We start from the raw sequence: 23,673 nt of genomic DNA, 5'->3' as shown, positions 1-23,673 counted from the left end.
GTTTGCATTAGCAGAAGGACCACAGCCATCGCCCGTCTCCCATCTCCAAGATGGTGGAGGCAGCTTCAACCTCACCTCTCGCGAGGAGTTTGTCTCACTGTCTCTGATTAGCCCTGAGGTCAGAGGTAACGTTCCTTGGGAAGCAGACCATTGGCTAAGGCCCGGCGTTGCGGAAGTGGGTGGGGTCTCGAGCTTCCGGAAGGGAGAAAGGAAGTGTTTGATAGGAGAGGCAAGGGGAGGGGGACCCGAGCCCGAGTGCAGGGCCAGACTCCACAACCTGTGTGATTTCCTTGTGTTAATTTATCTGGGACGGTTTAGGGTGGAGAACGGCGCGGTCTTTGGGTATGGTGGCCCAAAGGAGGACAGGTGTAGAGCTGAGGTCGTTGGATAATTCTTCCCATTTCTTTAAAAGCGCAGCCACGGATGGTATATGATTTTTGTGAAACTTTGTGGATCCCTTTCCCACATCGCCAGTTTTCATCCCATTACCTGTCGCTGCAGGTATCACAAGGCTCCGTGAGAGCTCAGGCGCCAGAATTTTAGCAATGAAAGAAGACATACACGCTCACTTCTGAAGGGCTTCCATTGCTGTAGTGTTCTGCAGGTGCTGTTGGAAATCATGAACTGCTGCAGCTATTTTCCCACCGTTTGCCTCTTGTTGCGTGCACCTCCCCTCTATGTAGATCAGAGCCTGGAAATCTGGATAGCAGGCTGTTGACAAACTCCATGGCTCTATTATACTTTTTCTGCCCCACTCTCTCCCCCCCCCCCCCAAGTCCTGATGTTTCCCCAGGGTTCCATCCTCTGCCCTCCTCTGACTCTAAACACCCTGCTGCTCGAATTCAATAAAATGCTATGATTTCCTAAATCTTCTGTTTCTTATGTAAATTTTTCTGCCTTCGGATTATCATCTGTGAATTATCTATTCAGTTGCTTAAACCGGAAACCTTAGTTTTCTTTCTCACCTTCTACATCCGATTGATGGCCAGGATAATTTTATAGAATAAATAAATACTTATTAAATCCACCCCTCTCCATCTCTCTTTTCGTTGTTCTTGATCAGGCCCTCAGACCCATGCAACAACCCCTGACTGTCCGTCTCTAGTTCTGCCTCTCCAATCTTTCCTCCACATTAAGTAATTGTCATACACTTGTTCACATCCTTCAGAAGCTACCTCCTCTACTGGATAAAATCCAGACTTCTTCTGGTGAGTCATAAAGCCCTTGAGGACCAGCTACCTCTACCTTTTCACCATCATCTCCACCCACTTGTCTTTAACTTAACTCTTTCCTAGCATTATATTTTACACAGGGCAGGCATTCTCCTGGCTTCCGGAAATAGGCTGTTTTCCCTTAGGTTGAAATGCCTTTCTCTGACCTGTCCACCTTCAAGATGTGGTCTCAATGTTATGTTTCTAACAAGCTCTCCAACTTAGGCACCTCTCTTGTTCCAATGAAACTTGTACTTAACCTCACTATATGATTATGAACCATACTGTAATGTCTATGTCCTTGCCCCACTTCATGAACTAAGATCCTGTTGAGGAGGAGGACTTTGTCTTATTTAGCCTTGTAACCCCAGCAGCTTCCAGTGTCTGGCATAAATTAAGTATCTAGAAAATGTTAAATCAACTGGGCCCAGAAACCTTGTGCCTAAAATAATTTCAGAGCCATATCCCTTTACCAAATACTAAAATAAATAAATACTAAAATGCTAATAATAAACTTATTAGCATTTCCAGGGATAGACAGGCAGTAATTTCCTCCGTGGTTTGCTGTGCAATAAGGATCAGAATGTGATAAGTGCTTGTGAACTAAAAAGTATATTTTAACTAAGCGTTCACTGAAATTCTTTACTCATCAGTTGATTCAGCAAATATTTACTAAACATTTGCTAGGTTCTAGGGGCTTGGGATACATAAGTGAATAAGACAAAGATTTCTGCCCTCATGAAGCTAACATTCTAGTGGAGGTTGGAGGAGGGAGACAGCATAATGACCATATGACATGTTAAAAGGTGAAAGGAGCAATGTGGCGGTGGGGGTTGCAATTTTAAATACTTTCAGGGATCATTTCTATAGTTTGTTAAATACAATGGTTAGGATAAGCCTAATAGAGGAAGTGACTATTGAGCTAAGATTTGGAATGGGCAAGAGTTAGCTAGGAGGATATCTGGGGGAAGAGCCTTGCAGGCAGAGGGAAATGGCTAAGGCAAAACTCCTGAAGCTCGGTATCCCCAGCCTGTACAAAGAACAGTAAAGGGGCCAGTGTGGCTGGAGCAGAGTGGGGCACATGGGGCAAATATAAAGTTAGAGGAAACAGGATGAGGCCACATGTAGGGACTTGGAAGCTAGTGTCAGGACTTTGACTTGTACTCAGATGGTGAACATGTTTTAAGCAGAGTAGTGATCCAGTCTTTTCAAACGATCACTCTGCTGTGTTGAATATAGATAGCAGGGGGAACTTAGAGGCAGGGAGACTGACTGGTAGGCAGGCTTGTGTGGCAATGTAGATGAGAGATGGTGGCTTACACCTGGGTGGTAAGGAGTAAGGAGTGATCTTGTCTTCTCTCCCTTTTCCCCCTTCCATTTCTTTATTAACCTTTATTGAGCAAATGGCAGGCATTATGCTAGGTCTTGCTCTTTGTGAACAAGATTAACAGTCCCTGGGGCGCCTGGGTGGCTCAGTCATTAAGCGCCTGCCTTCGGCTCAGGTCATGGTCCCAGGGTCCTCGGATCGAGCTCCACATCAGGCTCCCTGCTCCGCGGGAAGCCTGCTTCTCCCTCTCCCACTCCCCCTGCTTGTGTTCCCTCTCTCGCTGTGTTGGTCACATAAATAAAATCTTTAAAAAAAAAAAAGATTAACAGTCCTTATCTTCACAGAGCTTATCCTAGTGAGGGGAAGACAGACAATAAAAATGTGAATAAAAAAAAGTGTGAATAAAATAACATTGTGCTGAGATGCCCGAATACATTAGAATGTAAGGGTGAATGAGGTTAGAGGAGGGCTAACTTACTTTAGCTAGAGTGGTTAGGTCATCTGAGAAGGGAACATTTTGCTGAGAACCAAAGAATGGGAAAAAATCTAGTAATGTAAAGAATGAGAATGGGGAGGCTGGGAAGAGCATTCTCCATACAGGGAGTGTGTACTAAGGCCCTGTGGCAGTAGTGAGTTTAGTATTATCTGGGAACTGAATGGAGGCTGCCGTGTAGACCCAGGGAGCCAGGGGAAGGGCATGAAGTGAGGTTGAAGAAGGTGACTTTAAGTGCAGCAGGAAGCCAGTGAACCTTTATAGGCAGTGGAGAGACATGACATTTTTAAAATGTCATTCTGGCTATTAGGTGAAGAGTTTATCAGAGGGGCAACAGTGCACATGAGTAGCAGACCAATTAAGAGGCCATTGCAGGCAAGTAACACAGGTTGGTAACTTAGACTAAGGTAGTGGCAGTGGAGATGGAATGACCAGGATTTGAGAATATGTTGGAGGTAGAAATGTCAAGGCTTGGTGCTGATAGATGGATATGAGAATGAGGAAGAGAGAGGAATCAAGGTATTAAGGTTGACTTGTACTTGAATTTCTGGCTTCAGCATTTAGATGGAGGGATAGTGGTACCTTTTACTGAGATAGAGATGGCCTTTAAAAAAGAAGTATACCCCCCCACCAAATAGAGGACTTGGAGGGTGGGAGCAATTTATGAAGTGGGGTCATCAGCTCTGGGAGTATAGGACTGGGGAATGTCAGAAGAGAAGGAATGTATAAAAGTTCACAGAGGTTGGTAATGCAAGCTACTAAAGAAGCATGCAAGGATCACCAGCCAGTGCAGAGCGCCCTTTTGAGGTTTGTGATCACTTTTAATCCATTTAGAGTGCAACTAGTCAATTTCATTATTTGGTTGGATTTCCCTCAGTGAAGTTCTCTTCTTCACTCCCCTTTTTTTCTGTTTCCTTTCTTCCAGCTATCCATAACTTGGAAGTGAAATCTACATTTTTATTATTTATTGAAAATAATCCTGTTTCCTTACTTCGAAATGGAAAATTTATTGATGAAGTAAATTGCCTATAATTTAAAAAATATTAATTGAACTGAATGTTGAATTTTTCTTTCTAAAACACCCCCCAAATTTTTACTGTGTGGTCTACAAATTAATTTCTTTACTTAACAGAGAAATAATTTCTACTTTCTCTAAACTAATTTACATGCATTGTCTGTTTTTCTTCTCTCCTTTGCCCATTTCTTCTCAACATTTCCTAAGGCTCAAATAACTATTCTCTACTTGTCAAGGGGTGACTGCCAGAAACATTTACTTTCAAAGATGATAATCTGCCTTTTTAACAATCCAAATGTCCATTAATAGTTGAATGAATAAATTGTGGTATAGTCATTCCTTTAAAACGATGTTTTAAAGGAATACTATACAGCAATCAAAGTAAAGAAGCTATGACCCACAACAATATGGATGGTTCCTACATAATATTGAAGAAGTCACACAAAAGCAAATACATTATCCTATTTTTTTAAAGAGTAAAAAAGGTAAAAGTCAGAAGAAATTATTTTGGGGCAGAGAGGCAATGAAAGGGGGCTTATGGGATGATGGTAATATGTCTTTTAATGGAGGTGATACTGTGTTTGCTTTATGATAATTCGTCATCTGACCCTGATGATTTAGAAAATCTGGTGTAAACTGAGGGTTGCTGGAGGGGAGGTGGGTGGAGGGATGGGGTAATTGGGTGATGGGCATTAGGGAGAGAGAGCACTTGATGTAATGAGCATTGGGTGTTATATGCAACTGATGAATCACTAAAATCTATATCAGAAACTAATAATATACTATATGTTAATTAAACTGAATTTAAATAAAAAATTTTTTTTAAACCCCTGGTGTTTATTCTACTTTAATAAAAGTTTATAAAGCAAACAAGGGCTACACAAAATATGCAAAATTTCCTTTCTTTTAGAGAATGGGAGAGATGTTTATCTACTCATTTGATCTCTTCATTTGGTCCCTTACATAAATGTCAAAAATGAATATATGCCTTAGCTTTATATGACCATTTAAGGGAATGAGAATAAATAGGGGTAAACTGAGGAAGGCTGGTTGGAAGTCTGATGTTTTTCAAAGTCTTAAGAAGCCAAGAGCTAATTCACTTACTAATAGACTTTTTAAGGAAATAGCTTAATACAGTTTTTAAGGAAAAAAAGAAAATGTAACCGTTGACATTAAAAGGATAGGTTTTGTTATAATTGTTCAAGAAGGGTAAACTTTGTCTTCTTGTTGGATAAACTGGAAAAAAACAAGCCACTTGTTTTGATGTAGGAGAGGGCTAAGGACTAACGATGTTTTAAACTCACAAATATCTAATAGTTCAGATTTTAATTTCTATCCAACTATGCTTCCTTTTTTCTATAAACAACTTTTATTAAAAATACCCTAGCATTCATTCTCTCTCGCCCTCATTATCCTTATCTGTAGAGTAAAGCTATGGGACTAAATGGAGAATTCTTAATTTGGAATCCATGAATGGCCAGGTCTTTGAATCCTCTGAAAATGAAAGAAAATTATACATACATGTGTATATATGTATTTTTCTGGGGAGCTATCTATAGCTTTCATTGGTTTCCTAAGGTCCCTTCCAGTTCTAATATTCTAGGATTAGTGGAACAAAGATTAATTTTCATGTAGATATAAATTAAAGGTTTTCTCTAAGACTGATTAGCAAGGATTAGTGTTTTAATCTGAATGTCAGGTATTATTTTCTTGGTTTTTTTTTTTAAAGATTTATTTACTTATTTTAGAGAGAGAGCAGAGGGAGAATCTTAGAGAAAGAATCTTAAGCAGGCTCCTCACCCAGCACAGAGCCTGACAATGGGGCTCAATCTCACGACCCTGAGATCATGACCTGAGCCGAAACCAAGAGTCAGTCACTTAATTGACTGAGCCACCCAGGCGCCCCATGAAGGACAGGTATTTTTAAATACTTTCTCAAGAATTTGTTTTTAAACAAAATCCAAACTGTGAGATGCCAGTTTAAAACATCATTAGCCTTTAGCCCTCTCCTATGTCACATGTTATATTCCCCTCAAAAGGCCTACAGCTAAATACCACTAGTCTGAAAGAGAGAATAAGGACAGTGTCCAAACATGTTCAGTGTTTCCAACTGGGTGTTTACTCCTCTTGTGCTCCCTTCTGGGACATGGAACAAATCAGAGGATGCATATGGATGAAGAGGACAGTGACTGATAACACCTCAAATTTGCCTGTAGGCAGTATATCAATGCTTAAAACAAATACTGATGCCATGAAGATCGTCTGGTTCTGAGAGAATAACAAAAGCTCAGTGTTTGTCTTTATTTCTATAATAGTATCACCTTCTGTCAACAGCTCTTACAGCCCACTGGTCTGGTCCTGGGAAACTCAAGTCTTAGGGCGATAAAAACTTGAGTGCCCTTTCCTCTTCTAACCCATTCCCAGGTTTATGTGTTGCTGTTTAGGAAAAAAGAGCCTGGAGTACATTAGTACATTTAGTGTTTCAAAGAGGAGTGAGGGAAGGTGTTGGTGCAAATATAAGGGCACAGATTCAGAAAAGAACATTTCAACATCACAAGAGAGGATAAAAACCATATGATCATTTCAATAGATGCAGAAAAAGCATTTGACAAAGTACAACATCCATTCATGATAAAAACCCTCAACAAAGTAGGCTTGAGGGAACACATCTCAACATAATAAAGGCCATATATGAAAAACCCATAGCTAACATCATACTCAATGCTGAAAAGCTGAGAGCTTTCCCCCTACAGTCTGGAACAAGACAAGGATGCCCACTCTCTTTTTTTATTCAACATAGTACTGGAAGTCCTATCCACAGCAATAAGACAAGAAAAAGAAATAAAAGGCATCCAGATCAGTAAGGAAAAAGTAAAACTTCCACTCTTTGCAGATGACATAGTATTACATGTAGAAAACTTAAAAGACTCCACCAAAATACTACTACAACTGATAAATGAATTCAATAAGGTTGTAGGATACAAAATCAACATACAGAAATCCATAGCATTTCTATGCACTAACAATGAAGTAGCAGAAAGAGAAATTAAGAAAACAAATCCATTTATAATTGCATCAAAGAATGAAATGCCTAGGAATAAATTTAACCAAGGAGGTGAAAAACCTGTACTTTGAAAACCATAAAACACTGATGAAACAAACTGAAGACAACATAAATGGAAAGACATTCCATGCTCATGCATTAGAAGAGCAAATACTGTTAAAATGTCTATACTGCCCAAAGCAATCTACAGATTCAATGCAATCCCTATGAAAATACCAACAGCATTTTGCGCAGAACTAGAACAAATAATCTTAAAATTTGGATGGAACCACACAAGACCCTGAATAGCCAAAGCAATCTCGAAAAACAAAACTGGAGGTATCAAAATCCCAGATTTCAAGTTATATTACAAAGCTATAGTAATCAAACAGTATGATAACTAGCATAAAAACAGACACACAGATCAATGGAATAGAGAGCCAAGAAATAAACCCACAATTATATGGTCAATTAATCTTCAACAAAGGAGGCAAGAATATGCAATGGGAAAAAGTCTGTTCAACAAACAGTGTTGGGAAAACTAGACAGCTATGTGCAAACAAATGAAACTAGACTACTTTCTGTCACCATACACAAAAACAAATTAAAAATGATTAAAGACCTAAACATGAAACTAAAACCATAAAAATCCTCGGAGAGAGCAGGCAGGCGATAATCTCTCTGACAGCAGCTATAGCAACATTTGTCTAAATAGGTCTCCTAGGGCAAGGGAAATAAAAGAAAAAAAAAACTATTGGGACTGCATCAAAATAAAAAGCTTCTACACAGCAAAGGAAACAATCAACAAAACAAAAAGATAACCTACTGAATAGGAGAAGATATTTGCAAATGACATATCCAATAAGGAGTATCAAAGATATATAGAGAACTTCTATAACTCAACACCAAAAAAGCAAATAATCCAATCACAAAATGGCCAGAAGACATGAACAGGCATTTATCCAAAGAAGACATCCAGATGGCCAACAGACTGAAAAGATGCTCAAAATCACTCATCATCAGGAAAATGCACATCAAAACTACAATGAGATATTACCACCTCACACCTGTCGGAATGGCTAAAATCAAAAGCCCAAGAAACAAGTGTTGGTGAGGAGGTAGAGAAAAACGAACCCTCTTGCACTGCTGGTGGAAATGCAAACTGGTGCAGCCACAGTATGGAGTTTCCTCAAAAAATTAAGAACAGAATTACCATATGACCCAGTAATTCCACTACTGGGTATTTACCCAAAGGAAATGAAAATACTAATTCGAAAAGATACAGGCACCCCTATGTTTACTGCAGCATTATTTATAATAGCTAAGATATGGAAGCAACGCAAGTGTCCATTGATAGATGAATGGATAAAGAAGATGTGTATATATGTGGTGTATATGTATAATGGAATATTACTCAGCCATAAAAAGAATGAAATCTTGCCATTTGCAAAAACATGGATAGATCCAGAAGGTATAACATTAAGTGAAATTAAGAGAGAAAGAAAAATACCATATGATTTCATTCATGTACGGAATTTAAGAAACAAAACAAACGGAGAAAAAAAAAAAGAGAAAAAACCAGACTTTTAAATAGAGAGAACTGGTGATGGGTGAGGAGATGGGTAGGGGGATGGGTGAAATATGTGAAAAGGATGAAGAGCACACCTATCATGATGAGCACTGAGTAATGTATAGAATTGTTGAATCGCTATATTGTATACCTGAAACTAATGTAACACTGTATATTGATTATACTGGAATTAAAATTTTTTAAAAATAAGTTAGAAAAAAGGGTAACATTTCAGTTATCAAATATATATTCAAAAGAAATGGGGGTGGGGAATCAGGGTACAAGCTTAAATTCTAATTTCAGTTCCACATTTATTACCAGAATAGATTGCCCAGATTAAATAATTTTCCTCAAAAACAAAAACATTTCTACTTTTTCAGTTAAAAAAAATCTAAGCATAATTAATTAGAAATGTGATGAGACCCTGAATGTCCATTAGTGAAAAAGAAAGTCATCGCAACAATTATACTGAACACTATTTCAGGAGTTCTGAATTTTAAAGCAAAGAATATTAAACAGGAATATAACAGAAATTTTTAATTTTAGATATGTTGTTTTTATTCAAAAGAATAACTGCTTGACAACCTAAGTCACAAAATTTGGACCAAACCACCAGTCCACTGAAACAGCCCTTTGAAGTTTGTATCCGCACAGCCACAGGGACTGACAAAGTCCTTTCGTCCCTTGTTGCTCTCAAATGCTGAGAATTGTAAGCTGAAACCACTGTTCTAGTGGACAATGAGAATAATTGTTTCCACCATCTTGTTCCCCACAAGAGCTGCCCAAAGTTATCTTCTGCTCCTGGGGTTGGACCATCTGTTTTTGTGAAAGTTACATATTGCAGTTTACAAAAATCCAAATTGTTCCTTTGATTTATACTATCTAACTGAATCATAGAAGCATTACTATGCTTAAAACACTGATTGATTCTACTTGCTTTAAATACTTTCTCAGATCCCTTTCACGTTTATTATCAATGATCAGTAAAGATGACATAATAAGCAGGCCTAAAATTCTGAGATGTCCACATGTTCCCTTTTCAGTTTAATAAGACTTCACATTATTATATAGTGTTTTTGTATGTTACAGAAGTTGGTACAATACACCTCTACTGGGAAAATCTTAGAAGGAATTCCAAATATTACAGTAAAACTGTAACTAGAAAACAGACACGTGAAGCAGAATACATGCAGAGAAAATTAAATCTTTTCAAAAAAATGACATTGCTGTAGCCCCACACCAAATTTCTAATTGGCGAAAAATACGTTTCTAGTCTGGTAAATGGTGGCATAACAAAGTCCCAACTCATTAGCTTTTTAATTTGGTGACTGCAGCTGAAATGTTTTCTATGAATCATGCCACCATATTGGACATTTGATTTGGAAGTGTAGAATTAGGATTCATGAAATCTTGATACGTAATCTTTCTAGACCTCTTAGAATCACCTAAGTGATGCTACTCCAGTGTGTTTTGAGACTTCCCCCAAGGATTCCAGTTTCTCTCCTGCTTCCCCTCTTCATAATAACCTTCACATCTATTTGAACCCATACTAAGGAGTTTACTAAGAGTCTAATACCTGTTTAGTCACTTATTTGTGCATGGCTTCAGACCAAACTTTGACGTGTAACATATGGATTTCATCTATGAAAAGGAAGGCAGTGCCCTGCCTTCCTCACATAACTGTCCTAAGGATAAAAGGTCAAGTATGCGAGAAATGCTTTAATTATAATGTGCTATATTTAAGCATTATTGTTTTCTCTATGACAAGCAACAGCTTTGTCCTACACCCAAATTAGAAAAGTTATTGATATTTCATTCAGCATCTCATTAATTGATGACTGATCTGATGAACTTTAGAGAACATGATAGATTTGGGTTTTCTCTCCCTATCAATACATAACAAGGTTCACTAATACATGAATGGACAGTATGACAGAGCCAACACTGACCCCTCGGCATCGATTGCCCTGCTGTCCAGTTCACAGATGAGCAGTACCAGCTGAGGGAGTTAGTTCATAACACTTGTGGTTTTGATTCTTCTAAAACAGAAAACTGCAGATGAGAGCGTTAGGTACTTATGCTGTAGCCATCAAAAATAGCAAGATAACTTTCTTATTGAACTGCCTCAGACAACATTTGCTCATTTTTTATTAGACCGGAGGAATGTGGGCTATATGCTGCCATCTAGGGACAGTATTACAGAAGTTTTCTGCCAAGAGAAAACAAAATTTGTCCATTCTGTTGGTATAGCTCACCAGTAATTTCTCACCAAATTTAAATAGTGTTCCTATACCCCTCCCAAGGTTTTTGATGCTCATTGCCATGAAAATCTACTTTCCTCAGAAATTCATCAAACTACTATGTGTTTACAGTATCACAGAAATTCCTGAAAAAAATTTCCTTTTCCAAGTTACTTTTATATATTATTCCTATAAAAGGACCAGACTCTTCTTTAAATGTCACAACTGAGAAAATCATGTGTGCTGACTGCAGATAAATGTTTTGTACCTTGTTAATTCTTCTATTGATTAAGAAGTGTTTTATAAACCAGAACATGAAATCAAATTATAAACTTCAAGTTCCTTCTTTTACTTTTAGCTGAGAGCAAAGAATTATATCAGGATGGAAAAGCATAACTGCTACAAGTGCATAAAACATAGCTAGCACTAAAAGACACATTGACTTTCCCCCAATATTGTACATTTTATTGTAACAAAAATAATTAGATGCATCTCATAGCAATATATTATTATATAGGTACACACTGAGAAGGATAAATTGGATAAACTGTAAAACAATATCTTACTATACATCCAATTAATGAGTAATTTTTGGAAAAAGAAAAAGATATAAAATCATCCTTTTAATATAATTCTATGTTTTTTTCCAGAGACTTTATAGACAACACAGAATCAAGATATAATTGTAAATTATTATAATTCTATCCTTAACATTAGAACCTGTAATGTAAAAATTCCAGTCATATCTTGGTAGGCATTTGCCAAATGAAATCAAATGTTTGTCATACATGGTTTTAAGCTTGTACAATAATATTCAAATACTGTATACTGTCACGGGCCCTTCTGTCTGGTTTCACACATTAGCTGAAATATTTTTAGTAAACTCCCATTTTTTCACCTGTTTAGTCTCTGTGTTATCACTTCTCGATACATAATAGAGATGTAGATGAGCAACAAAAAGATGACAAAGAAATCATCTAGAAAGCCTAGAATTCCAAACAGGGCTTCAGGTACAAAATCTAGAGGTGATATAAGATAGAAAAAAGCTCCCATTAAACAAAGTATTATCCTGATGCGGAACATCCAGAAAAGGCCCCCGACTGAAAACATTTCCCTGAATGCATGCCTCAGTAAAGTGGGTAGATCCATAATTCTTTCCATAATCTGGTGGGGGAAGAACAAGATATGATTTGTCATCTAATATGTCAGATATCAATATAATTTTCTTACAATGTGCAAACTCAGTACACATGAATTAAGGAATTTCACATATTTTCTAGTTAAGCATTTTATTTAAAAACAGATCTTTGATAACTAGGTTCTTCTAAAATAGATCTTATTGCAGATAACTGAAAAGCAACTAAAATGTCAACAAACTTAAAATACAGGATATAGTGAGGCAAAACTCAAGTCCTCTCTAATTTGAATTAGTAAAATAAACCAAATGAAGCATTTAGTGTATATAGGATTAGAGCTTGAGGCTTGAGCTGGGTCTGGGTTTAAACTCAAAGTCAATCTCTTAGTAGTCAGGTAACCTTGGGGAAAGTTGTTTAACCAAATTGAGATCGAGCAACAACTAACCAAGTATGTGTCACAAGGACTATTAAGAACTAAAAGATACTGTATACAAAAGACCTTTATACATTGCCAGACAATATAGAAGTAGTATACATTAAAGACACATTAACTTGGATGACTTTGACAATCTAAGAATAGCAATGAAACGAAACGGACTCCTTCCTAGGATGTTTATTTGGCTTAGCTGGAGTTTAAGTGAATTACTAACTGCCAAAAGATTTTTGGAATGCCAGACCCTACCTTTATGAAAATGATTACGTTTCTGAATATGTACAAAAACATCAATTACTAGGTTTTTACATAGTGAGCATAATTTTCACAGCCAAAAACAAATTACATAAATTTTTGAAAATTGAGGCATTCAGAGAAATTGGAACCCTCACACATTATTGGTGGGAATGAAAAGCCTCTTTGGAAACAGTTTGGCAGTTCTTCTAAATGTTAAACAGAGTTACCATAATATCCAGCAATTCCACAATGAGGCATATACCCAACAGGAATGAAAATATGACTCCACACAAAAACTGGTACACAAATATGAATGGAAGCATTATTCATAATAGCCAAAAAGTGTAAACAATTTAAATGCTCATCAACTGACGAATGGATAAACAAAATGTGATATATCACTTGGCCATAAAAAGCAATGAAGTTATGATATATTTCACAACATGGATGAACCTTGAAAACACTATGCTAAGTGAAATAAGCCAGAGACAAAAGGCCATATATTATATGATCTCATTTCAATGAAATGATGAATATCCAGATTAGCCCAATCTATAGAGGCAGAAAGTAAATTAGTAGTTACCAAGGACTGGGGTGAATGAGAAGGGATGCCAAAGCTTTCGGGATGATGAAAATATTCTAAAAGTGGATTATGACAATAACTAGATTATATTTACTCTGAATACACTAGAGACCATTGAATTATATAAACAGGTTGCACTTTATGATGTGTAAAATACATCTAAATAAAGCTGTTAACAAAAGAGTACTAATATCTATTTGTATAACCTTGAGCAAGTTAGTTTATCCTCTGCCTGCAAACTTTGCATTTGTTTTGTGTAGTCTGTTTGGACTATATGGTCCTGTGTAGTAATGAACTACCATGACTTCTCAACATAAACTTCTTTCACGATCTCATTTGTCAGGGGCTGGTAGATACAGAGAAACTGACCAGAGGAAGAAAGTCACTTCCTGTGGTCATTCCACTGGGCACCGTTCAGCTCTAATTAACAATCTGTATAATTACAATATGTCCAAGTATGTATTTTGTTTGTTTCACGAGTGCCAAATAAGTAGAGAGGGAAATGGAGACAAAAATGGGAAGAACTGAGCAAGTGATAAGGAAAGAGTTTTATAAACTCTTGTAATTCCTTTTTGGAAATCTTGTAAATCCTTTTTGGAAAACTGATCACAAAAATCCTTTTTGGAAAACTGATCACAAAAAACCAAATCCTGTAAATCCTTTTTGGAAAACTGATCACAAAAAACCAAAATGGTCTTTTTAGAATCAGTTCCTATGTTAATTTTCTATTCTCTACTGCAGAAACTAACATTTAAAGCAAAACAGCAGCACAACTTTCACAAGTCTATGGTAAATTGTTTTAAATATTCTAGGGACCAGCTAGTGTATCTTTTGAATACTTTTCTGTCCTTTATCAGAGCTGTTTGTTCACTTCTCATATCACTTATACAAAATCTATAATAAGTAGATAAGAAGTATGAAATGGGTTACTAAGAAATGTTTGTATATTAATCACAATCTTACTCCAACTTTGGATGAGGCAGAATATTACAGTAAGAGCTAAATGTCTCTATTACACTGTAATTTCATCACATACCGGACTCGTCAAATATCTGACACCTACCAAAAATTAAAATTGAGCAACGATATGCTTCACACTTAAAAACAGGAATGAATATCTTAAAATGATTTTTTTTTTCTTAAGTTCAGTGGTAGGTCTTGAATTTGGAACATGTTGATTTTCAAAGAATCATCCTACAGATGACACTGGAGGATATGTAAAAAAAAAAAAAATTGCTGGATGAAAAATAGCAGAAGAGGCCCCCAAATAACTGTGAAGGACAACAGTGATTGGATTAACTTTCTTTTTGTTTAAACATCTAGAAGATTTACCCGTTATCCACAAAAGCTGAAACTGTATGCCCTTAAATGTACATGACATCACAGTGTAAGAAATACATGCAAGGAAGCACAAGAGTACACAAGTGTTTAATACTGAAGCATTTTTTTTTTTTTAATACTGAAGCATTTTAATAGCTTATATTCTTGGCTGAGAGTAGTACTATCAATTCTTAACCATAACTCATTAATTTATTCAACAAATATCAAAGGCTTACTGTATCCCAGGCACTGAAACTGGTGATGAGAATATAGCAGTGGATATATAAATATAGTTCTTGCCCTCATGAAGCTTTTAGTCTACTGAGAGAAAGATAATGAACAAGATTTGAGTATGGTTTGTGACAAATCTACAAAGGAATGGTGCAGAGGACAGTGATAGAGAATACCTTAGTTGATCAGGGAAAGCCTCTCTTAGGAAGGTCTACTTAAGAACGACCTAAAGGATGAGAAGTCAGCCATGAGAAGAGCAGAGGGACAAGCATTCCCAATCGAGGGGTCATGTGTGAAGGCATTAAGATGGGAAGACTTGGAGTGTATTTTGAGAGCTGAAAAGCGGCTGGTGGAGGTGAAGCATTTTGGGTGAGGCTTGGGAGGGAGGCACGAGGTCATGTAGGGCCTTGTAAACACAGGAAGGAGTTGGAACATTATTCCAAAACATTGGAAGTTTTAAAATACAAGAACATCACGGTCTTATGTTTTCGAAATATTACTCGGGCTGCCGTGCAGAGAAAAAAGTCACAGTGAAGAGGCCATTTGCAGTTATTATCCTAAGCAAGAGATGATGATGGCTTAGGCTAGTATGATGGCTACAGACACAGGACATTTTTATGAGCTAAAAATGACAGGATCTCCCAAAAGGAGAAAAGAAATGATACAACTTATTTATATATCAGATGAGGGGAATGAGGGAAAGGAAGAAATCAAAACAGCTGAGTAAGACAGAAAAGAATACACTGAGTTGAGGAGGGAAGCAATTCAATATTGTACATACCATGTTTGAGATGACTATGGAGCATCCAAGTGGAGATGTAAGCCAAGCACTTAGACATATGCTCTAGAGCCCAGAGGAGAGGTCTAGGCTTTCCATATAAATTTGTATTTACAATATTGATTTTTGAAGTACATACTTAGTCATGCACACACTTCTAGAATTCTTTTGTTAGATTTTGAAAAAAACTGGAATGAGCCAGTAAAATGTGACAGTTTTTAATCTATCACATGCCTTTTTTTGAGGGGAGGAGGTCAACTATTAAATTAATGTGTTCTTTAAAAATCAAATGCTTTTGAGTAACTAAAATGACATAACAAAAAAACCTCCCCAACGCCTAGAGTTACTTCAAAGAGGAGGTCAGGGTAAATAAAAAAGTGGAAGACACAATTGTAAAACTCTCCAGAAGTTCTCAGTTATAAGTTTCTCATTGGATAATCCCTATTTTAGATTTGCACAGGAGCCGTGCTTGCTTTGGCAGCACATATACTAAGATTTGCATGGGAGTCAATAATTTCACATTTCCCTCCAATTTTTTTTTTTTTTTTCTGGAATCTCTTTCATAAAGATTTATAATGCCTTTTTTTTTTTTTAGATAGAAAACTGTAGTCCTTAGGAAAGCTGTAACTCAGTGATTGACAACAAGGATGAAGTTTATTTTATTTTATTTAAAAGATTTATTTATTTATTTGAGAGCGAGAATGAGAGAGAGAGAGAGAGAGTACATGAGAGCGGGGAGGGTCAGAGGGAGAAGCAGACTCCCCACTGAGCAAGGAGCCCGATGCGGGACTTGATCCCGGACTCCAGGATCATGACCTGAGCCGAATGCAGTCGCCTAACCAACTAAGCCACCCAGGCGCCCCAACAAGGATGAAGTTTAAAACTTTACCCAACACACATAAACAATGAGACTTTTTATAGTCAAAGAATACTTGTTGGTTAATCTCACCTTACCAAAGAGAAGTATCATTATACTCTAACTTTGCACCTGCTATAACAATACTTACAGATCTGGGCTGCCCTGAGAATCTCCGGTTATAATCATTAATATCTTGGCGCAATGATACAACATCCTGAGATTGGTCATTTTCACCAAATACTGTTAGCAGTAAAGTCACCTGTATATTACAAAAAGAAAAAATTGTTATACCTTTCTGCAGCATTTTTTTTTCATTTTGTGTTATTATTCAATAGAATGAAAAAAGCTTCTAAATTTATATTTCACTCATTTTGGTTTTTTTTCACTCCTTTCTTTTAATAAAGGCAACATGGGGAGGAAAGTAAGTTATCATTGCCTTATAATAAAATCCAATGCAAAATGTAATTTGAATTCCCATAAAATCAAATGGGTACCTCAACCAAACACTGGTTCTAATATTTTCCAGGTCACGCCAGGGATAGTCAGTAGTTCTCTGTTTGGGCTAACAAATATTTGAAGATATAAGAATGATGAGAAAATACTCAGGAGTGAAGTGACATAAAAATATATGTTTATCATTGTGAGAGCGAAAAATTAGGGATTTCTTTTGTGATTAAAATCATTATTCTTCAACCTCACTGGTATTTGAAATATCTTTGAATGCTACCAAACATAATACAGAGATTAAGTTATTGCAGGGACCCACTCTCAAGCACCCATCCCTACTATCATCAAAAAAGGTAATTCTTTTTTTTTTTTTTTTTTTTTTAAGATTTTATTTATTTATTTGAGAGAGAGAGCACATGAGAGGGGGGAGGGTCAGAGGGAGAAGCAGACTCCCTGCCGAGCAGGGAGCCCGATGCGGGACTCGATCCTGGGACTCCAGGATCATGACCTGAGCCGAAGGCAGTCGCTCAACCAACTGAGCCACCCAGGCGCCCAAAAAAAAGGTAATTCTTGATACTGATATATAACGTAATACTTTTAACCTGGTTTCCTCCATGGTAGAGATAAGGATACACAAATGTCCCAGGACCCATACTGAGGTCATCTGAAGATGACAGTATCTTGAAAAATAAGTACATTTTAAAATACATCAATGCCTATAGAAATAGTCACTGTACAAGGAGATAAAAATGGGAAGGAGCAGTGACAGATTTAGGTTTAAATCATCTAGCTGTTTTTATCCTTCCTCAGCTCAGCTGTAAAACCTGGACTTCCCACTATGCAGATGCTTTCCAAACAGCCAAACAAAGGAGTGATGAAGAGCAGTAGGTGGTAGGAAAGCAGGTACAGCCTCTCTTCACAAATTTGCTAATAAAAGTGCATCTTTCAATGAATAATAAGTGAGCACTTACTGTAGGCCAGGCACTGTGCTAAGTGCTACACAGACCCCAAAACTGAAGACATAGCCCTGCCCCTTGCTGACCACAACACCCAAGATAGAAGGGGAGGCAGACCTGTTATAAGGCGCTGGTGGTGGGGGTTATTATGACACTTGAGAATAAGGACTTCTGCCTCGGGTGCCCAGAAAGTGGAAACATAAGCTGGCCCTTGAAGTGCAGCTCGGGCCACTGGTATGTGAGCGTATGCATTCAGGAAGAGAAGTGGTGAGCATGTTACAGTCAGAAGCAGCCATCTGTGCACTATGTCCAGCGACACAGAGTGGGGAACAGGTAGCGGCCACCTGTCCTACTTCCAGGAGGAATTATTCTCTAGTTAGGGAAACAAAAGCTATTATATAAAAACAATTTTATCTCTACCTTTCTAGATTCTAGCAATTTATGGGTGGTCAAAAGGATATCACCTGCTAATACATATATACCCCATGAAAAGCCATGGATGGAGCCAAGAAGAGGGGACAGGTGTGAACTAATAATTCTTTAGTGTGAGACCCATGGCCTGGTCTCAGTGTTGCTGGAAGACAGCTAAAGATTATGAGAGGTCGTACTGGCAAATAAACTTCACCGTTGACTGACTTGTTTCACATCATCAAATCAGCCAGAGAGGCAGTACAAACAACAACAACAACAAAAAACCCCCCAAAAACGATTTTCCTCCTGCCATGTAATACAAAGTCAAATGTAAAAGAGGCAGAATTTGGGAATGTAGAAGCAAGGGGGAAAGAAGATAAATCCCTGAACCTCCCTCTCTACACCAAAAAATGAAGCAGTGATGCAGGTAAGTGGATAGCCAGAACAAAAGTTGAAAGAATGTGTGTGTCTGTGTGTGTTTAACAATACATGCTATATGGTTTTATTCATATAAAGTCCAAAAATCACACAAAACTAGACAATAATCTTAGAGGTGCATGCTAAGGTAATACAGAAAATCAAAGAAATGCTTATCATAAAAGTCATTTATGGAGTAGCCTCTAGGAGAGGAAGGAGGGGGTGGAGATTTGGTCCTGAGGAGGCTTCTGGGGGCTGCTGGCCAGTTCCTATTTCTTCATCTGAGTGGTGATTATCTAAGTGATAAGTCACTTTGTGATAATTCAATGAGCAGTACTTCTATGTTTTGTGTGCTTTTCTGTATGTCTGTTATAGTTTACAAAGAATTTTAGAAAAATTGTTGCCTCTTCTACCATTTTGTTTCATTTTTTGATCTCTGTGGGTTTTTGCCTTTACAAAATGTCCTGTTCTTTTAATGGGGTTGCAAAGAGTAGCAAAAGTAAATATATGTGCTCAGTTTGATATCCTTACTTGAAAGCTCTCTATCCTTTCTGGACTTCACTTTGCACACTGGAAGACTTCCTAAGGAGCTGCTGTCTTTTTACATTTCATAACTCATTATTAGAAAGGTAGGTATTTTTATTTAAATGAAAAACAAAATAAGTATACAGGAAATTATGAAAAAACTGTATACAATTGATAGAATGTTCTATTTTACTATATTTACTAATTAAAAAACTAAGAACTTCATTTTCTCAAATTTTTCAGTATTTTGTTTTTCCAGTTTGTCCAAGAAATTGAGAAAATCTGTGATGTTTCAGTCTTCAGTATATGTTTATAAAAACTTATCATCTCCCTCTTGAAGTAGCTTCTATACTAACTAAAATAGTCTGATCTGCTCTGGATCATGTAATATGGATATGTCTCCAAAAGAGACATTAAAAAAATTATTATTCATCATATAAAGCCATCTAGACCCTCACTGGAGAAGGGCAGATTAAAAGTAAATTGAAAGGGAAAAACATTTTTTTATTTCAAAAGAAGTATACGTAGGGGAAATATTTGGTTAAGCCTGATTAGCTAGTTCAGTTATTCCTTTGCTAGTATTACAACAAAGACTTACTAGAATTTTGGGAAGGATTCATTTACCCTTTATTTACCATTTTTTAATATAACTGAAGGATTTAGAAGGGAATTTCCCTTTTTTGCTGTCTTTAAGACGTTAAAAAAAATAATGGAGTAACATTATAGAAGCTTTGGATAAACAGAACTTCCCTAAGATCCAGCAATTGCACTAGTAGGTGTTTATCCAAAGAATACAAAAATACTAATGCAAAGGGATTCATGCACCCCAATGTTTAGCAGCATTATTTACAATAGCCAAATTATGGAACAGCTGTAGTGTCCATTGACTGATGAATGGAAAAAGAAGATGCAGTATGTGTATATAATGGAATATTACTGAGCCATAAAAAAGAATGAAATCTTGCCATTTGCAATGACATGGATGGACCTAGAATATTATGCTGAGCAAAATAAGTCAGTCAGAGAAAGACAAATACCCTAGGATCTCACTCATATGTGGAATTTAAGAAACAAAACAAGAAAAGGGAAAAAAAGAGAAAGAGAAGCAAAGAAAGAAACAGACTCTTAACTGTAGAGAACAAACTGATGGTTACCAGAGGGGAAGTGGGTGGGGGGGGTGAAATAGGTGATGGGGATTAAGGAGCGTGCTTGTTGAGATGACCGCCAGATATTGTATGCAAGTGCTGATTCACTATATTGTACACAATGTATGGAGATTAACATAACAATAAAAAAACTGGCAAAAAAAACACCCCACTATATTGTACACCAGAAACTTATATTACACTATATGTTAACTGAAATTTAAATAAAAACTTAAAAATAATCAAAACAATTCAAAAGGAGATACAGAAATGATAAAAATTTACAAAATGAACTAGCATAAATGATGCTTTCTGGATACAAACATTACCGTTTGTCTACAGATTGGACAACTGATTGCCCCAAGCCATGAACCATATCTCCAGTATGCAATAATGCAGGTACCTAATGAGGAAAAAAACCCATTAATACTGATGTTTTAAATTTTAAAACCCATGAATCCTCAGAAAGTTTCAAATATCTGAAATATTTTTATAGTATCATCTTATTTTAAAATATTTTTTATTTCATCCAACCCTTAGGCAAATTCAAATCTAGTAACAATTCCCAGCCATTGAAAATATTTTCATTTAAACTATTAGTTAAGATACAGACATTTTTATACAATCCAAAGCAAGCATGCATTAACTGCTTCAATGCTGAGACTTAATAGAAATATTGCACTTATGTAAAATAAATAAACATCATTGCAAATATGACAACCAACAAATCACAGTATAAATTTTCTGCTCCAAATTTGGTATATATGTTACAAAAACATCACTTCTATTTTTTTAAAGAATTTAGAAAGCCAAGTTACAGTGGTATAATAATAATTAAGTACCATGAACAAGGAACCAAAGGATACAAAGATTACAGGCTGTCTGACCTAATAAAGTTTATAATCCAGTTTAATAATTGAATCAACTTTTGTACTGGACGGATTTGATTTTTCTGCTAGAAGGTGTTCATGAGCAGCAAAACAGCTTAAAGGAAAAGTTTACAGACCTCAAAAAGTGGCAGGTAAGCTAAGTGTAGAAGCACTAAAATTCAGGCCACTAACAAATGAAAAAGGAATATTTTATCTTATTCTATTTTATTTTTTTTAAAGATTTTATTTATTTATTTGACAGAGAGAGAGCACAGGCAGGGAGGAGCAGGAGGAGGGGGAGAAGCAGGCTCCCTGCTGAGCAGGGAGCCCGCCATGGAGCTTGATCCCAGAACCCTGGGATCATGACCTGAGCCACCCAGGTACCCCAAGAAGGAATATTTTAAAATACTGTCTGATGTTTAAGGGGCAAATTCATTTCTTCTCTGCAGGACACCTATTTCTCATACAATTCAGGTCCCATTGTGAATTTGAACTAAGTGCTTTCAGCCTCTAGGATCTTTTGTTTTCTTACTCTTGTCTTAGCAACCTAGCTTAACCCTCCTGCATTCCTTATTCTGATTCTTCCAGATCAAATAAATGTCCAGAATTTAGAATAAGCAATGACAGTCAAATTGAGAAGATCAAGGTGACATAGTGAAATCAATCGGAAGGTAGTTAAATCTCAAACTGTTTACTATTAACTTTAAGTACAAAAGGAATGCAGGGAGGGAGGGAGAACTCTGGGATGCATCAGAGAGTAATTTGTAGATGAGAAAGGATTTGAATTGAACTTTGTAGGACAGGGAAGATTTAGATATAGAAAACAGGAAGTAGGATGCTCCCAGTTTTATGAATAGAAAGGAGCAAATGGGGGCGCCTGGGTGGCTCACTCATTAAGCGTCTGCCTTCGGCTCAGGTCATGGTCCCAGGGTCCTGGGATCGAGCCCCACATCGGGCTCCCTGCTCGGCGGGAAGCCTGCTTCTCCCTCTCCCACTCCCCCTGCTTGTGTTCCCTCTCTCGCTGTGTCTCTCACTCTGTCAAAATAAATAAATAAAATCTTTAAAAAAAAAAAAAGGAGCAAATGCCAGAAGTAGAAACAAATGCTATGTGAGGAGAATGGTGAGCAAACCAAGGGGCTAAGCAAAGGCTATCCACATTGGACATTACAGGCGACTATGGGAAAAAACAGGTATGATGATTTAAAGATGAATTTAAAAGCCAAACAATATCTGGTATCTTTTCCTACTCTCAGAGTGCTGTGTTAGATAATATTTATTAATTTGAGTAATCTAATTTCACATAGAAACTATATGAAAGCAAAACTTACAAATCTTGTTAGTATTATTATTAACATCCGTAATGATGCCTCAGCTTTATCTACTACTTGTTCACTCAAAAATTCAATGTGTTTTGACATATATTAACTTATTTAATCCCACATCTCAAGTACAGGTGTCCTTGCTTTGCAAATTATGTAATGGCCACTGACTGCACAGAAAAACTACGGTCCAGCAAATCAAATGCTCCAGTTCACACATATCTGCTATGATATGCTCAAGGTTTTCCCTTTTCTTCAGCTTTCCCCCCTATAAAAAGAGAGATCCACTTAAATAAGATGGTGGGAGAGATGACTCATTGACTTTAGTCTGGGTCATAATCTCTCTGAGTCTATTTGTAAAATGGGGTAACACTTCATAGGACTGCTGAAGAATTAAATAAAACAATATGGGTTACAAATGCAAGTAAGATGAAGTCAGTTGCTACTATTATTCTTAGCTCACTATAAAGGAACAGAACTTAGTTCCATATATAGAACTAAGCTAAGGTGCTCTTGATATATATACTTGAACTACTATTCAGAGAAACACATTTCTGTTTATTGAGAAGTTGAATGACTGGTTTTTTAAATCTTTGAACCTAGAGACAGTAAATAAAAGTATCTAACAAGTACAGCAGGCTATCAGAAGCAATCTACCCAATTACCTCAGACCCAGAAACCAAGAACACAATACAGCCATCTTTCAATTGACTGGGCTATCCACTCAGTGAATTACCTAAGCCTGGGTTGGGAAATGGAGTTCACCTAGCCTGCCAAACCTCACTGATTCTTAACACCTGCCTGAAGTACTATGTTAAAGGACGGTTGAGGCCATATCTAGACTCGGAAAGAATGTCCAATTGATTAGGAATATCTACCAGCGTGCCCAGGTGGCTCAGATGGTTGAGCATCTGCCTTCGGCTCGGCTCTGGTCATGGTCCCGGGGTCCTGGGATTGAGCCCCAGATCAAGCCCCACATTGGGCTCCCTACTTGGCAGGGACCCTGCTTCTCCCTCTCCTTCTACTGTTCCCCCTGCTTGTGCTCTCTTGCTCTCTCCGTCAAATAAATAAAATCTTAAAAAAAAAAAAAAAAAAGAAAGAAAGAAAA

General features: G+C 37.1%; 1 protein-coding gene and 1 long non-coding RNA gene across 6 annotated transcripts in view; one reads left to right on the top strand and one right to left on the bottom strand.

Annotated features, from left to right (window-relative positions):
• Positions 1-14: 14 nt before the first annotated feature.
• LOC118542284 (uncharacterized) lies at positions 15-868 on the top strand. The gene is made up of 2 exons (XR_004920508.2): positions 15-125; positions 502-868. It is a non-coding gene; the product is annotated as an uncharacterized LOC118542284 (long non-coding RNA).
• An 8,313-nt stretch (positions 869-9,181) lies between these two features.
• The window catches only part of RNF170 (ring finger protein 170), a 48,814-nt gene continuing 34,322 nt past the window's right edge, over positions 9,182-23,673 (bottom strand). For all 5 annotated transcript variants that reach the window (XM_036102344.2, XM_036102340.2, XM_036102345.2 and 2 more), the window contains 3 exons: positions 20,707-20,780; positions 16,625-16,735; positions 9,182-12,063 (listed from right to left, as the gene is read on the bottom strand). In XM_036102344.2, coding sequence (XP_035958237.1) covers positions 11,794-12,063; positions 16,625-16,735; positions 20,707-20,780 — 455 coding nt within the window. In that variant the 3' untranslated portion in view covers positions 9,182-11,793. The remainder of the gene's footprint in view (positions 12,064-16,624; positions 16,736-20,706; positions 20,781-23,673) is intronic.

Source organism: Halichoerus grypus, chromosome 3 (assembly GCF_964656455.1).
Source record: "Halichoerus grypus chromosome 3, mHalGry1.hap1.1, whole genome shotgun sequence".
In the NCBI taxonomy this organism is placed as follows: Eukaryota; Metazoa; Chordata; class Mammalia; order Carnivora; family Phocidae; genus Halichoerus; species Halichoerus grypus.
Note: the sequence above shows the minus strand (reverse complement) of the source record. Positions and strands in the feature narration are given on the sequence as shown.